At 37.5% G+C, this 18052-nt stretch overlaps 1 protein-coding gene across 1 annotated transcript in view; it reads left to right on the top strand.

Annotated features, from left to right (window-relative positions):
• Positions 1-16153, top strand: part of LOC149798989 (uncharacterized) — a 34247-nt gene extending 18094 nt beyond the window's left edge. The window contains exons 4-8 of the mRNA XM_089957014.1: positions 11557-11659; positions 12951-13156; positions 13692-13859; positions 14668-14766; positions 15216-16153. Of these exons, the coding sequence (XP_089813140.1) occupies positions 11557-11659; positions 12951-13156; positions 13692-13859; positions 14668-14766; positions 15216-15925 (1286 nt within the window). The 3' untranslated portion in view covers positions 15926-16153. The remainder of the gene's footprint in view (positions 1-11556; positions 11660-12950; positions 13157-13691; positions 13860-14667; positions 14767-15215) is intronic.
• The last annotated feature ends 1899 nt before the right edge of the window (positions 16154-18052 follow it).

The following is an 18052-nucleotide window of genomic DNA, read 5'->3' on the forward strand; positions in this document are numbered from 1 at the left end:
TTTTAATCAGTTTGCATTCACTACATTATAATCATCGTTTTTTGCATCGAAATATATGAAACGTATTTTTAAATATAATCGTCGTACAAGGGAAGGTTGTTTTGGACTCCACAGGAAATATATTGTGGAGACAGCAAGGCCAAAATCAAATGGACAAGCCTTCAAATTGATACCAAGGAAACAGGCATGTTCTCGGTGCTTTAATATTTCAGGGTTTCTTTGAATCTCATTGTAGGCTGACAGTTATATATAATAATGACGCGAGAGTACAAATGCCCCACACCCCCTCTTTTGCGGACACCCATGAATGGTTGTGTTTTTAATGTACTATCATTTTCACTGTTTATAAATGATGTCAATCCAAATGCTGACAGCAAACACTAGTAGAAGTATTTGTCTTTCAGAGAATCTTCCCAACCCTTGTAGTCTTGTGACTTGTAGATGCTGCAGCTGATTGCATTGATTCTGCACTACAAGTACGATATATCGTCATAGGTCTCTGTCACACAACGGGCAAGACGGATGCTCGCTAGAAACCGTAGTGGAAGTAATTTACGTCTCAGAGAATCTTCCTTGCCATTTCAGCCGCATGATCTGCAGCTTGTACGCTGGACCAAGAAGTTGTTCTCCGCCACTTTCTTCCTGACATAACCGTCATGACAGAAAAAGGACTAGAAGAACTTTTTGGCCTATATCTATAATAAGTCAAGGTCTGTAGTCTTGCCGGTATTCTGCGTGTTACTGGTGTGTCCGAAACGGCAGAATTCTGACAATTCACGCTAAGTGTACTATATCAGCTAAATTCATACATGGAGACATAAACACGATTTCTGACATGCCTTCTGAAGTGAACAATGTTTCACTAGCTATATTATCAAGCATTCCGAAAGCACCACTCAAACTTTAGTCAGTTGCTAGTTGAACAGCAGGATATCCTAGACCAGAAATGTTGTTCCCCGCCTTTTTTTCTGACATTACTGGTGGCGGAGAACAAATATCTAAATCAGCATTTGTGATGGAGAGTCAGCGTTGCCCTTCAGGCTGATCATCGGGCCTGTCACAATTAATTAATAAATTTCCTTCGACTAACTTTTATATGCAGGCGGTAAGTATGATCCCTCTTCTTTTGAGCCATGGCATTAAATCTTTCAGATCACTCATTCTTTTTGTATTAATTCCAGTCAGAACAGAACACATGTATCTCCAGTTACTATTGACCTTAGATTTTAATTGCTGACGCAAGCATGCTGATGGGTTGTACTGACCAACTCCAGTCGAAAGCATCAAGCATTTATATGTCCATTAATCTTCTGGACAGAGTAAATGTGCCAATCTATTTAAAATATTAGAACCATGCTGTGGAATGTTCAAAACCTTTGATCAAGTACCATTGTTGAAATTACTTCCTTGATGTTGACGTAGAAACTATGGTTTTTATAGAGAATGTCCTGTTTTGTAAATAGCTCCGTACCAAATGCATTCGACAAGTATTTATAGGCTGATATTAGGCTCTAAAACTAACACGAAGTATTTTATATAAAGCAAAATAAAAAAAGAATTAATAAAAATTATAAAGAATTGCAATTATAACAGTAATGATTTTTCTGCGTTTATCGTCGTATAAAGTGTTATGTGCCGAATCACACAGCTTAGATAACGGACGTTATCAGAAGGAGAACAATAGTGATTTTGTGGAAAGATCATATTATAAAATCAGGATGCTCTTCGGGTTCTCTCGGACTTTATCTCAATGCCAACTTGGACAAAGCTGGCTGATGCAGGTCTCTGTCATAAAGTGCAAATTTCAAGGTGTTTGGCTAACTTTATAGATGGCTTGAATCCCTTGAAGATGACCCACGTTATGGAAGACAAAATTGTCTGCGATCGGTGAGCCAAATGTTTAAAGTTTCTGCTGTGGTGGGACAATTGACGAAGATGCTCGATGCACAAAGATATTTATATTGTATCGGACAAAGATTAGTAACGTATTCCGGTTATAAAGAAGAACGAATGGACGCTCAAATGATTTGGGTAACATGGTTCAATGTTGTACAGCCAGTAAGTATTAATACATGGATTCCAGTAGGTAATGCACAATATACTGTATAGCTTCTAATTAAACCTCTTATTAGGCATAAGCGACGACTTTGTTGTAGGGGTTGAGGTGCAGGAGGGAAGGCTATTAATAAAGAGAATGCTATAAACCAAGACGGTATATTATATCGTGTATTGCCTACTAGACGTCACGTATTTAATACTTACTGTCTGTACTATCAGTCAGCAGTAACATTTGTTCCATGAGTTCCAACCAAGTGCGGTTTTAGATTTATTCTACTGACTACTGACAAAATCGCGTGATTATTAATATCCATATTAACAACATGCATATATGAAATCTTTCTTTTTGATATATAGTGACATTGTATCCGTTGATAATATATTTATTACAATGCAGCCAGTACCCAAGATGAATGTAATACTGTAAATGCAGCTCTTATTACCAGCAACTTTACTCCACACTGTAAACTGGACATTGTCACAGATCCATGTCAAATTGGACATTGTCACATATACATGTCAAATTGGACATTGTCACAGATCCATGTCAAATTGGACATTGTCACAGATCCATGTCAAATTGGACATTGTCACAGATCCATGTCAAAATTGGACATTGTCACAGATCCATGTCAAATTGGACATTGTCATATATCCAGGTCAAATTGGACATTGCCACACATCCATGTCAAATTGGACATTGTCACAGATCCAGGTCAAATTGGACATTGCCACAGATCCATGTCAAAACTGGACATTGTCACAGATCCATGTCAAATTGGACATTGTCATATATCCAGGTCAAATTGGACATTGCCACACATCCATGTCAAATTGGACATTGTCACAGATCCAGGTCAAATTGGACATTGCCACAGATCCAGGTCAAAATGGACATTGCCACAGATCCAGGTCAAAATGGACATTGTCACACATTCATGTCAAATTGGACCTTGTCACAGATCCATGTCAAATTAAACATTCTCACAGATCCGATCACATTTAACATTCTCACTGACTCAGATCACCATTTTTCATTGCACGGTGGAGAGTAAAGAACGGTTTGATATTTTTGATGTCAATAACAATAAGAAACAAGCAAATGGTTATTTTTAAACGGACCCTTTTGGATTTAGCCTACGAGTGGAGAGCTGTATGTAATGAAAAATTGAAAACTTAACAAAATCGACCATACTGCACAGTGGATTACATGAACGGAATGTTTGATTATAGCTAGTTGTCGCACGAGGAGCAAGTTACTTTCACACACAATTTTGATTACAGTGATCGCAAATATCCCATTAGTGTGTTGAATGCGCGTAATTGGATAGAAGCCTTACTTGCTGACCAGTGACATCTACAAGAGCTTCTTCCGACAATGGGGTCTGCTGAAGCCATTCATGCAACACAGGTGATCAAGAAAATGATTAAAAAATGCTCTGTGGAATACTTTTTAGCACGTAATTTCGTAATTTAATTTACAGCAGTGATCGTGATTGAGTCTTTTACCTAGATGCTAATCGAACCGAGGTACAAAGACCACTACATATAATTGGATCGTGGTGACTATTACGCAACACTGAACTCACAACAGGCCAGTTCCGACCCCCTGGGCTAGAGTTCGTCACGCGAAAAATCAAGGATATTATATTAACCGTGCTACGGGTAGTGTCAAAATGGGCGTTTTGTATTTGGTAATTAAAATTTGGTTTTAGCCTCTGGCCCCAATGACTTTTGCTGATATTGTCCAAAGAGCAAGCGTGTATGTGCAACCGATGGATTAAAGTCAGTGAAAATGAGGCGATCAAACAAAAAGACAGAGTCATGGGGGACAGAGGCTGTAACCAAGATCATTAGCCAAACAAAACACCCATCATGACACTACTAACGGTAAACGTCTCTGAGATTGTTTCAGTATTTATACCTTTTGATTTTTTAAGCACGGCATAACTTTGATAACCACCACCAGCGTTACCTATATGTGCATGAAAATACTTGTCGATATTGGGTTGCCTGAAGAACTCCAGGTGTACCAATAGAAAGTAATGAATTGGAGACAGTGTAATAAAAATGAAAATGGAACTTTATAAACCAGTGTCAACGTTTCGATTCCGGTTCATATACAACCACAGATTGTGATATGCAAGTGTGGTATGATTGGCTTCTGTATAGTCAAGCAAAACGTCTTCAAAAGTTTCATGATGACCGTGTAACCAAAGAGAACCTTTAGTCACTTCTAAGCTGCCATATATCATCTTACTACTGGTTTGGCCATTATCTCGATTTGTAGCTTGGAACGCCATGTTCACACATTTTGGTGCGGTAAGGCCATGTTGAGTACTTATTTGCCATGTAAAATGTCCCTGATTAGAACTTGGTGAGTGCGCATCTGTTGTATACGCGATAATTGGCACAGTTGATACGGCACACGACTGAAAAAAAGCGACAACTAATGTGATTGATTAGTAAACGAAGGTGATAACACGCATCCACAATATTCGCCATGCCAAATTACATTCTTCGCGTTGTTCTTACTGGTTTTGGCCCCCAAAATAACCATGCGACCATTTCTACAAACCCAAATATTTGACTGAGGATAATTGTTCACGAAAATTGTAATGAGGCTCCATGAAGTTGCTCGTGACGCAGTAAGATTCCAGTTTTTTAAAGCGTTGTTATCGCCTAGTGCTACGGAAGTGTAATCAGCAAAGGGAGGCACAAAAACAACACAGAGCAACAACAGCTGTCTACTTTTGAGAATCAGCATTATCAGATGTAGCCTTCGTATTCATCATGGTTAGACTAGCTATTCTCGTGTAATCATCGCTGTATCTGGCGAGTCCCATACTTATCGCGGCAATGTCAGTATTGTCAAGAATTGATTCTAGTTCCTTTCTGTTAACGAAAAAAACGTGCACTGTTGTACAAAGCCATGATCTTGTTAATAAACCAAATGGAGTATTGGCTGGATAATTGGTACCGCTGGAGCCATTCTTACGCCACCACCCTAATTTCAATGAATCCCTCACGTGGTAAAAAGCTAGACGTATCCTGCATTCGTAATTCTACTTTTTTTTACCAAGGACCCTGGCCGGGTATGAATGATACTGAAAATCTCTTTTGCTTCAATCCAAAAACACAGACGCACCCATATCAAATGCATGATCTGATGTAAGTTTGTATTGGGCTACTTTTATACATTATTGATCGTGTACAGCCGTAATCCACTTCAGATTGCCATATTTAAAATTACTGCATCAGACGTCTTTGTTTCATTAATAATTTTACCAAAAGTAGCCGGCATTGTTTTTGTCGATGGTAGTGCAATCTCTTTGATGGTGCTCGATGCACTAATCGTTGTAGTCGATCTCGATTAGATTCAATCTAACGCAATCCCAAGCCATTTAATCGATCAACAGCAATATTTCAATACTATCAACGACTATCTTTGCAACTTGTTTAGCCAGTGGTGCGGCTGGAGATCATAAGGCCGCAAGTACCAATCTACAAGCAACATCACCAAGGCCAGTTTCATAATCTGTTTGGGTTTCTGACGTTTTAAGACACGCACTTGTGTCACACGTCCACGTACGACTGTCATTATATTAAACATCAAATCAGTCTCTAATGTACAGTAGTATCGTCAGTGCTTTCCAGTGCAGACCAACAATGTTCCCGTCTGGATTCACAAGGGTAAAACGAATATGTGTCAATCCATTTATATGGCATGACCATTCATAGGCGATGCGGAAGTAACCGATATCAAACAACCCGGTTCCACAGTTGGTCAAAACCAAACAGTATGGAACCCAGGGAAGCTATGCCTGTCGTCCGAGACCCACTTTCATAACTGCCACTGATAGCATCAGAGGTTAAATTGATTAGAATCGTTGAGGTAAAACTGACAATTCGGGCACAATATAATAGCCCATACGAAAAAATCGTTTGTTTTCTGAAAGTTCAACCGAGATTTGGTCTATTGACGACCGTGCATTATCAACCGCTTACGTTTCAGATTTGATTGCGATGACAGAACTGAGTGTGCTGGCAAGTATTTACATTTTAGAGTCTTTGACGGTCAACACTGACTGACATGTATATAGATTTTTAGAGTCTTTTCCGGTCAACACTGCCTGGCAGGTATATACATTTTAGAGTCTTCGTCGGTCAACACTGACTGGCAAGTATATACATTTTAGAGTCTTTCTTGGTTAACACTGACTGGCAAGTATATACATTTTAGAATCTTTGTGGGTCAACACTGACTGGCAAGTATATACATTTTAGAGTCTTTGTTGGTTAACACTGACTGGCAAGTATATACATTTTAGAGTCTTTTTCAGTCAACAGTGCGGTTATTCGTCGAGTGTCTTCATTGATCGCTTATATGTCGCACGCGTCTTTTTGATGAAAATACGATTAGATATTTGCACCAAGATCATTAAACCATTGTGGTCGGATATAAGGCCAATTGTAATAAATTATCATTGATGCTAATGCGGTCTTGAGTGTGCGTGATTCACCGGCGTTAACAGGTATATAAATAGTCACACTAAATTCCGGTTTAGCTGATGTGATTACGACCACTAAGGCAACGCTCTGGGTTGTATTTGCAACAACGCGTTTCATAGCCCTATAGATTTCTTGTAAAACGCGGAGATTTTCAATCTCTTGACAACTCATCATCGGTGTCGTTATATACACCACTGGTGACTACAACAAGCTCATGCATCAATTGGCCATATTGTGTCTGGTCCTGATGTCATTGCTGAGCAGCCGCGGACAAGTCGTCGTGGTCTCATTATTGTCGTTTGGTGCGTTGTTACGGACACGAATTGATCCCACAATTTGTTTTTCTTCAATCACTTAGCAAGTTCGTTAGGGTCACATGGTCCTCAAATGTCTTCTCCTTGAACATTGCAGATAATACTTTATTGAGGGTGTTTTTTTGAAGGTATTTATCTTTATCAACATAATTTTTCATATTTTAGCGGCATAACCAGAATCCCTTGTCTTGAATTTTACAGCGGTATTTGCAGAACCATCATACTTTACAGCCCTGGATTGTTGCTTTCCCATAATCTCCCTAAATGCCATTTTAAGGCATTATGTCTCAATGTATCTATGTCTTTTTGTTTCGTTTTTTTAGATCGGGTTCTGCAATACCGTTTCCAGATTAAAAGGTCTTTTTACAACGATACGTATGGGGTTATTTAAAATCACATTTCGAGTTTCATCGGTAAAGAATTGAGATGGTGGTTGTCTCTCGAGATCTTCTGGTACTGTTTCAAGTTCTTCCTGCTCATTTGTTCTGTCAGTTGATTTGTATGCGGTGTATGGTCTAAATCCTTGGGATTTTATAAGCTCGTATTTTGTTCTCTTAGGTCTTAGTATGACCGCATTATTTGGCTTGGTTTTTATAGCACGTGGCCTTTGCATTTTAAACACCTTACGCTATTTCCTTAGCAGCCTCTGATGCTTCTATAGAAGCTTATGCGGTAAGCGTGGTGTCCACTGCTGTATTTTTTGCCGCTGCTGCAATCTCTTTTGTTGGTTTAATCAGCTGTGCAAATGTTTGTTCAAAGCCTGGTATGAGATCTTCTCATGCAGTTTGCCTGTGCTGGCTGTAACATATCTTGACCACTTTTACGACCTGCTGTAATATTATGAATCAGCTCCTGATGTTCACGAGCAGCTTTACGGCTTCGCATTGCATCGTCTTCCATGTTATCACTGGCGGAAAGCGGCATTTTATATCATTATCAAATTTTACTTTGTGAAAGCTTATCATAAATATTATCATAACTGTTAAATTGCTCTGTCAGACGATTGCGACCAAGCAATTTGTTGTGTGCCGTCTAGTTGCAATAAAATATACAGGCCTGATTAAAAACTTCGTGCGGAGCATTATCAAAATAAATAGTCGTGTCTACCATGTAATAGTGTCATTATGGGGGTTTGTTCGGTTAATGGTTTGGGTCACAGCCTCAATTCCACATTACTGTGTCTTCTTCTTTGGACACATCACTTTCACTGATTATTATACTTGGGTTGCACATGCACACTAGCTTTTTGCCACTATAAGCAAACGTCATGGGGATGAAGAGGCTGTGACTCAGGTCAGTAACAAATATACAAACGCCCATTATGACACTACTTCACGTCGGGGAATGGTATATGCAAGCACATCTGATATCATAAGATCACCTAGACAAGATGTATTAGAAACAGTTGCTACCGCGGTCGAAGTAATTTGTCGTCCAGTAGAACCATGTACGCAAATGAGCCAAACTGTTTCGAGTTAACTCTGAATGCTCATATAAGTTTTACTGAACCGTGTACTGTTTTTGAATCCAGATATATGGGATTAAGTGAGGATTGTACTAGATTATAGCAAACAAATTTACTGAAGACGAACCTAATGAAGTTAGTCATCCGTTAAGTATATTTCTGTACGATGCCAACAGGAAATGTATACTGCTGTCCTCCATGATATTTTGGTGCAACAACGTTCAGCTACAAAGAATCGTTCAATGCAACATTTGCTATGATCTTGCTTAGTACAGTTACAGCAACAAGTGACGGTAACAATTCATGCAGAGCATGAAGTTTTCTTATGTTAGTGCTTATTTTCAACCAGACAAAATGCCTGCCAATCGCGATGGAGGCTGGGGAGTCGATGATGACCTTTAGGTTGATTAATTATTAAGGAACAAACTTTGGAGTCGAGATTATCTTTCTCATTGCTGAATTTGATGATCCTTTAATGGGCATGTTAGAACTTGTAGAAAATATGATATGCGGTTGTAATAACAGAATATTGGTATGGTATCCGTAGACAGCTTCATTACGAGCATATACATTTTTCTTGATACTTTCAACAAGCTCGTTCATGCACCAATATTCGCTATTGTACAACTCAGATAAATGGTTCGCAACATCGGCTGGACAAAAGATTGAATAGTTTACACGCTGCACATCAATCAATCATTGAATAATACAAAGGAAGTAACATATAATATTCAGTGTGAAGCTACAAAAGGAAAGCAAACTTTGCAGAAACAAAATAATGATTTCAAAACTTATCAAGATAAAAACAATCCGCAGTAAGTGGATATAGCTTCAACAATTGATAGTAGTTACTCAAGATCAGTTTTCGAAAGGTCAGGATGCTTGAGTTATTCAAGTACAGACTAATTTACACAGCGTTGAAAGAGATGCCTGGGGTGGATTTCAAATGTGTTAACACAAGGTTCACGTACTCAAACCGCTTTGCTTCAAGCAGTAACTAGTTTGTTATTTCAATGGGGTTGGTCAACCGCGAACAGTCCGGTGATTACTCCAGATCAATTCTTCGAAAATGAATTGAGACCCTTAGACATGTTTGACGCAGTATATAATGTTAAAGATTTTTAAGATATAGTACTTGGTATATTAGAACAATGCAAGAAAGCATTAACCCAGAGAGTAAGTGAGATATTTTGATTAGATTGATTGGTCTGACTAGTACCGTACCTATTCACATGGATGATTATGAGGACTGGAGTTCACAGAATGTTAAATTAGGGTTAGGGTTACATTTCAAAAATAGGGTTATCAGTGTTATCAAAACCATTCACAATAATTCTGTCACACTAATTCTGTCACAGTATTATGTCACAATAATTCTGTCACACTAATACTGTCACACTAACACTGTCATACTAATACTGTCACATTAATACTGTAATTCAGAATACCATTCAACAAGCTACACGACAAGCAAGATGAGATTTTGAGAAACAAATTGATGATCTCAAAATATTAATTGAAGGTCTTCAAAATACTGATACAAAAATTAACACAACAGATTAAAATATCCCGTCTAAAATTAACACTTTAGAAAAAAATTAAACTCATTATAGTAATGCCAGTTCTTCTGATCCAACTTCAATTATTAATCCAGAGAGAGGTAGGGGACAATTACAATCTACTGCAGATAATACGATTCCTGATGCACAGCCAAAGAAATTAGTTCGGGAACACCAAATGCCCATTAGAACGTTTTATCGACATGCAGATCAGACTGATGTAGATTCAAAATCAAGTTGAACGACTAGGGATGTAAATTTGATAGACTTAAAACAGAGTGGCCCAACTATAGACCTTCAGGTCACATTTGTTGTGGCCCGCACTCAAATAAAAAGTCACTTCTATAATTATAGTACAATTACTATATATATATATATATATATATATATATATATATATATATATATATATATATATATATATATATATATATATGTGTGTGTGTGTGTGTGTGTGTGTGTGTGTGTGTGTGTCCCACGAACTTTATACATCTTTGGTCCGTGTGGCCAGGGGCGTATTAATCATTAAGCAGACTAAACACGTGCTTAGGGCACCAGGGCCAAAGGGGGCACCATAAAGTTGAGAAAATGGTGAAAAGAAAAGAAAAAACGAATGAAGATTTGTAAAAAAAATTTGATAAAACTAGTGCAAATTGATCATAATGTTCTGTTTCTTGATCATGGTGCACCCTAGGGTTATCTTCCCAGGTGTACGTGGAAAGGAGGGGGGCACCAAGATTTGTCAGTGCTTAGGGCACCAGTGAGCCTTAATCCGCCCCTGCGTGTGGCCCTCAGTGTTGAAGATGCTGGATCACCCTGACTTAAAAGATGACCTACCGTTTACGTCTGACGACTGAAATTCGGGCTGAAAGGGACAATCAGCTACTAGCCACGTATGAAAAAGTGAACAGAGACATTTGAGTAAGATTATCACAGGTAAAAAAAATGAATTTACATTTTTTAACCCGACTGAAGTAAAAAATAATGTTTGGATCTGAGAAAATGTTCAGAGACTGACATTCGCCGGCCATAATTGGGCTGTCAAGAGGGTTTGTGTAGGCATTATTTGTGTGTAAAAGTCCCGGTATTCCATATACCTGTGCCTAAATATGCACATATCACTTCAAAGGTTTATGCCTCCAAAGTGTTGCCAAAACGTGTGGTACACGACGTTCAAACTTTGCCACACGATCCTTACTACCATAACTTAATTCCAAGTTGTTTCTGGCTGATTCCCGTAATATTAGGGGTAGATGACTTAAAACCCATGCGGTTGAAAGTGTAGTTTTCCAGCGTACAAACAACATGTCAAAGTGAATAAACCATGACACTTAATAATCGAGTGGCTGAATGGGACAGTTGCATGGGGACTACTTTGAAGGGTGCACTGATATATTGTTCGCTAATAAAGAACTATGTTTTACAGCGCACTAATGTTCAGAACAATTGTATAAAATACAATCGTATGTGATTGTACAGAAGTATTTATGGATTTCATAATAATGATTTGCATTTTTTCGTTCATCTAATTAAAACGGACTTGATACTCTATTTGGTTTGCTAATCATGTCCCCGCATGAGTTTTATATGGATGCAATACACACTTTATGGGCCTCAACACCTACTAAAACTCATATCTATCTTCCAGGTGGAAATTGTTCCGGTTCCCTTATAGACGCCGTACTGCTTGGTGATACACACGCTTTAGAACAATTATTTACTTCCGGTGTGGACATCTGTCAGTCTCATCCGTAAGTATTAGGACACATAACATAACGTGACGTGATAGCAAAATCTGGGGTGTATGTTGAGTGATTTAGAATTTCAACTCCAAGCTTTTGTATGATCTGATAAATGACACCACACCCGAAGCTGGAATATTTCAATTATAGAAAGGAAATAGTTTTATGAACGATATATAAGGTCAGGTATATTTTTTTTAAATGGGAAAGGAAAGAAGTTTCAAAAGTGATATCGCCACAGATATATTTCAGTATCTCATCGGAACACACACACACACACACACACACACACATACATATATATATATATATATATATATATATATATATATATATATATATATATATATATATATATATATATATATATATATATAAGCTGTAATCTTTTATATACCACAATCTGTATATTGTTCATTAAAAAGAAAATAGACTTGCAGAGTATATCCTATGCATTTTATTTATATCGTATAAAAATACCCATACTTATAATCCAGAGGAGTATAAGATTGACTACAGGATATTGCTTTGAGGGAATTAATTATTCGCATCCCTTCCAAGCGTGTAGTTCGGAAGGGATAATAGCTATCCACAGTCCTTGTGGAAATGTTAATTTGCTTCCATTTTGAGCTTTAAGTGTCATTCATGATGATCAAAATAATAAAAAAAGAGTTGCTTAGGATTTGAGTTTAAAAGTTTGTTTAAATATATATTGGGGCCCCGGATAGCCGAGTGGTCTTAGGTGCTCGCCTTTACCACTCACTGCTATTTCACATCTATCTGCGTGGGTTCGAGTCTCAAGCTCAGCCAACGTACGAGAAACCCTGCAATAGATTCCCGTGAATCATTGGTTTTGCAGGGGCCTTCGAGTTCTTTCACCAACAGCTGTACTGGCCGTCATGTATAACCTATCATGTGCTGGAACGTAACGTTAAAACCACAGCCACAATTTTATCTATCTATCTATCTATCTCTTGCTCAGAAAGTAGAGCGCTACAAACATTGCATGGCGAGCATTGTTTATTGCTACTGACTATAAAAGTGATTTACCCCCCCCCCCCCCACATCTTGTTATTTTGGTCGGTTTGTCTGCCAACTTTTATCGTAGTGGGGAAACTGACATACTGATTGACCAACCAGTAGAGAGAGGAGGTTGTATTCAGGAGGCCTATTTTACATTGTTTTATTCCATACCTTTTTAAACCTTCTGTCAGAGTTTTTTAACCTCCCTTGAACCGCAGAGCCGACGTTGCGAATTTTCACATTACGATTTTTTTTTGCATTTTTTTCTTCTTATTAGAATTGTCGGCACAGTACTCCATTTGGCTGCTATCGTGGGAGACAGTGATCTGGCATACCTTGCATTGGACCATGGTATATCTGTAAATCAATCTGGGACCGGAAGTAGATGTTCTCCTGTATCATTAGCTGTCCAGTATGGGCACCATAACATTCTGTCTTTGCTTATCAATTGGGGTGCTGATGTCAATAAGAAAAATAAAGACGGTAAGTTAAAGCCATATTGTATCATTTGTTTTCTCTCGTGAAACAGCTGACAAAACAAACAAAGGTCAACCATGCCAAAGTTAATGCTTCCTTATAGGTTCCATGCCAAAGTAGCTTCAAGATATTAAATCGATCACATCATATTATATTGTGCCACATCGACTATTCAACTGTTCAGTTTGATACGCTTAATTGTGTCCAGTTTTTCAACTGACAGCTTTCATTACCACTTCTGCGTTTTCATTTCATGATATAAACTATACAGAGCGATGAAATTTGAAATTTGTATCATGCATTCAAGACCGTAACAACTTTATATTGAAGAAGGTAATGCTGTGAATTTATTTGATTTTTAATTTAAAACGCAGAATCAACCTGTTTCTTGACAAGTTTAAATTACAGAAACCATTTCGTCGATCTTTAAGCTTTCCTTGGAACAATATTTCGATTCTACATCTCTCAGTGTTTAGGAAAATCATATAATATTTCAAGTTTAATTACTTACTTGGAACATAATTTGTTTTTAAATTTCTAGGACTTTCTTCTCTTCATATTGCGGTGTTGAAAAACGACATGGAAGCAGTCAATTATCTTTTGAGATCGGGAGCCAAAGTCAATGCACCTGACGACAGGGGTAATCTAACACTTCACTATGCTGCTCGTCTTGGACATAAGAAAGTTCTTGATATTCTTGTAGAATATGGTAAATTATTTATTCCGCTTTCACTCAGCTCATGTATGTATGTATATATGTATGGCTACATGTAGTTATGTATGTATGTATGTATGTATGTATGTATCTATGTATGTATGTATCTATGTATGTATCTTTGTTTGTATGTATGTATGTATGTTAGTGTTATGTATGTATGTATGTATATATGTATGTATGTATGTATGAATGTACACGCGTGTGTGTAGATAGGTCTGTTTGTTGAAATTATGTGCAGCAATTTCCAGGCAACCGTTGAACTTTCACATAAGCACTAGTATTCAATGCAAGAATACTTAAAATAGTTCGTGCCAGTAAATTTCCAAAATATAAAATAACTAAAATGAGAAACAAAATGAATACAAGAAGACCACACATTAAATGACATTGGTTTGGTGGTCAAAACGTCAGAATGTGATCTGTCCTGAGTAGGTATATTCTTGAGTTGTCCCCCCCCCCATCCCCTTCCTTCCACCGGCTATGCATAAATGTTTATTATTCTTTTGTTTTAAGGTTGATAGTTCGTGTCATAATATTGAACAGAACAATTTTTTTGTTTCAACTGTATTTGAAAATTTGTGATTTCTTTTATTTTAATATTTTTAGTTTAGTGTGTCTACATGGCCTATAATGGAGTTATTGTGAGCATTAACAGATCCACCGTCCTCAAGATGAAAGAAATCAGCAGGCTCAAATACCTTTTCCACGTCGTCACTTATTTAGCTGTTTGAAATACAAATTTTTAGTTTTATTATCAGACAAATTTAAATAAAACACATAAAATATTCTGTTTGGACAGGAGGTGATGTATATTATCCGAATAAATTCGAGGAACGTCCACTCCACATGGCTATTAGAGGCGGGAAGCTAGATGTCATACAGGCGCTTGTTTCAGCAGGTGAGAGAGAGAGAGAGAGAGAGAGAGTCCATTGAAATACAGAACACTGTGTGCACCAGAACCTTAGATTTCAATTGTCACTTATTCAATCTCTTTTCAACTGGATGATAACTGATTGTTGTTTGAAAGAAGTTGGATTTACCGACTATATATATATATATATATATATATATATATATATATATATATATATATATATATATATATATATATATATATATATAGTCAAATTTATAATAGTAGATGGCATTACATGTATAGCAGGAAAGCAAAGCAACTATGCCACATTATGTTTACAGCAGCATTTCTGTATGATCGCGATGAAGATATTTTAGCAGTCTTTTTCTATTTGTATATAATTCATACAATTCTTCGAAATTTCATATTTTTATCATTTATATTTGCTAATTTTCTGATTAAGTATATTTCCTTTTCCTTTTCAATTTTAGGTTGTGATGTTGACAAACTATCTCAATTTGGCACAATGTCACTGATACATCTACTTGTAGCCAAACACATGGAGAATGACTGGAGGAAATTCCGTCACATCTTGGAAGTTCTTGTCATGGCGGGGTCAAACATTAATACCTTTGGTTACTCAACGTTGGAGACACCTCTTTACCGTGCTATTAGTCTGAATAAGTATGACTGCATTGAGGGTTTGTTGATATTCGGCGCTGATCCAAACATGTCTTGTCCATTTGGGATTACCGCGCTACAAAATGCATTTCGAAACCAAGATCCACGTGTGCTCAACTTGCTGTTGCATTGTGGGATTGACTGGAGGCGGGAAAAATGGTTTGAAAACTTGGTCACTTCTGACAACGAAAATTTTCAAGAGTGTGTGCATTTAATACGCAGTTGGAGAAATTCTCCTACTTCGCTACAGAATATTTGTAGAATTTTCATCAGAAGAAGACTGGGATCGAATCTTTTCGCAAAACTTCAAAATGTTGATCTTCCTTTCCAGCTGCAGAAACTACTTAAGCTTTTGGATATTTCTAGATATCCACTACCTGTAAACCTAAACAATACACTCACAGTCTTACCAAATGAGAAATTCATGCAGGAAAGATTCGCCGGAATACCTTTTGAGAGTGACCATCAATCCGGTGACATAAGTGCTTGCAGTAAAACTATGACCGAATTTCCAATGTAACAGCTCCTCTGTTAAGTTACCATTAAACATAGCACGTGTTTATGTCACGTTCTGTGCGCTATTATCAGTGACTGTGATTGTTTATCCAATTGAGTTTGGCGTTCCATGTAATAAGGATACTCCACACTTACGTAGATAACTGAATTATCATGATCTTTGCATCATACAAATGTCTGCCTTTGTCAGGCGGTTATTATCTCAGGAACTACAAATACAATTTTAAATATATTTCTACTGAAGTAAGCTTATTGTTTTGACTTTATTACTTACACATCACATAAGCGTAATTTGTCTACTAGAAAATACCCGATGTTGGGGTTAGGCAGCAAATCATTCTGTAATTATCACTGAAAAACAGAATAACAATTTAAATGAGCTATTGCTTGCAACACGTGCTACCACCATGTTACGGAGAAGGTGGCCAATCAAAATTTAAATAGTTCCGAGCCCCCAGTCAGCAATGCGGTCAAGGTGTATAAATAACTCAAGTTGAAAGGTATAGCAATTAATAAAATATATCAAATGTATTCAACAATTTTATCAACAAATTTCTCAGTCGCAATTTCTTCGAATAAATACAGTCAATGACCTATTCACAGTTGCCAGTTACTAATTCATCATAGAAATAAATTTAAGATCTTAAAGGAGAGTAGTGAATGTGGGCGATATAGCGACAATGGGAAAATACATTACGGACCCCTCTGGGCCTGTATAACGACAAAAGTTATAGCGACAATGGGAACTAGCATTACCAGACCCCCTTGGACCTGTATAGCGACAAGACTTTGAAGTACACCTGGGCCACTATAGCGACAAGGGGAATTGAACATGGCACTATTGGGTTTGTAATTGTTTTTTTGGGGGAGGCAAGAAAGTAATTTCTTTTCGAGGCCTATGAGGGGCCCTATGAGGGGCCCTGAAAAGGGCCTTTGGCTTATTCTGCTTCTTCTTCTATTTTCTCCAGTTCTTCAGCCATCTTCTAATTTTTCCTAATATTCCTTTCTTCTTCTTTATCTCTGACTCTGGGGATTCAACTCAAGAACGCCGAAGGGAGAAGACCACCAGATCAGACGCCACGTTATACCTATCTAGGCACGCTGTCCGCCTAGATGGAAGGTTGTGTTTCATCAAAGCTGTACAAATTGATTAACCGCCAAATCCTGCAGATAGACTCGCAAACCAAGAGGAAGGAAGAGGATATAACAAAGGAGCAAACATCAAACTGTCTATAGCCGTCATTTTCAACAAAGGAAAACCAGATAAGCAGCCAGCCTAGCAGACAGTAGGAAATTTAACACCTCGTTTTAAACATTCAAGGTAGGAAAATTACTAAGCCTGCGGGCAATTAAAACCTCTGTGCTGTACCAATTATCTATGATCTAAGCTCTAACTAAACATTATTTCGTCAATTTGCCGACTATTTTTTCAAACAGGTTCTAGGAACCATACTAGAATATCCTGGATAGAGAGAAGTCAAAAAGCATGGTTCATGATACCCATGGCAAAAACAAACGACAAACGCATTTGTTTCAAAACACAAAATTTTTATTCAAATAAAAAAAACAAATTTTTTAAAAAAATGAACCATTCAATTCAACAATAAACATTATTTCAAAAACTATCTATTTTGGACATGTTTGACAACGTTGTGAATTAAATTGAGATTTCCACTGTTGGAAGTCATTGGGCCATCGATGTACACTACGTTTTCTAGCTAGAGACAAAAGATAACCATAACAAAACCATCGATCTACTTTCTATCGTTTCTAGAAGAATGACGATCAAAATAAGTCACTAAATGTTCTAAAGAATATCCAAGACTGCATTGATGCAGAAAATACACACAATATTGTCCACACACCAATGAATCTGTGCCTTGTAATTTCACATTATTGAATCGTGTTGTCTGAGCATTTCTTCTCATAAAGTCAATGCTATAATCTTCCAAAGGGGGCAATCTATACGAATCAAAATACTCCATACATCCTTCTTGAGGAAAGTAGACGGCTACCCAGTGGGTTCCTGGGAGATGACTGTCGTCCGTGTTGATCACACAAGCTTGATGGTCTTGAGGTTTGCGATGAAGTAGTTCATCTTTTGCACACACAACAGGATTCCAAGAAGCAG

This window comes from Sinohyriopsis cumingii, chromosome 5 (assembly GCF_028554795.1).
Source record: "Sinohyriopsis cumingii isolate HCF-2022 chromosome 5, ASM2855479v2, whole genome shotgun sequence".
Lineage (NCBI taxonomy): Eukaryota > Metazoa > Mollusca > Bivalvia > Unionida > Unionidae > Sinohyriopsis > Sinohyriopsis cumingii.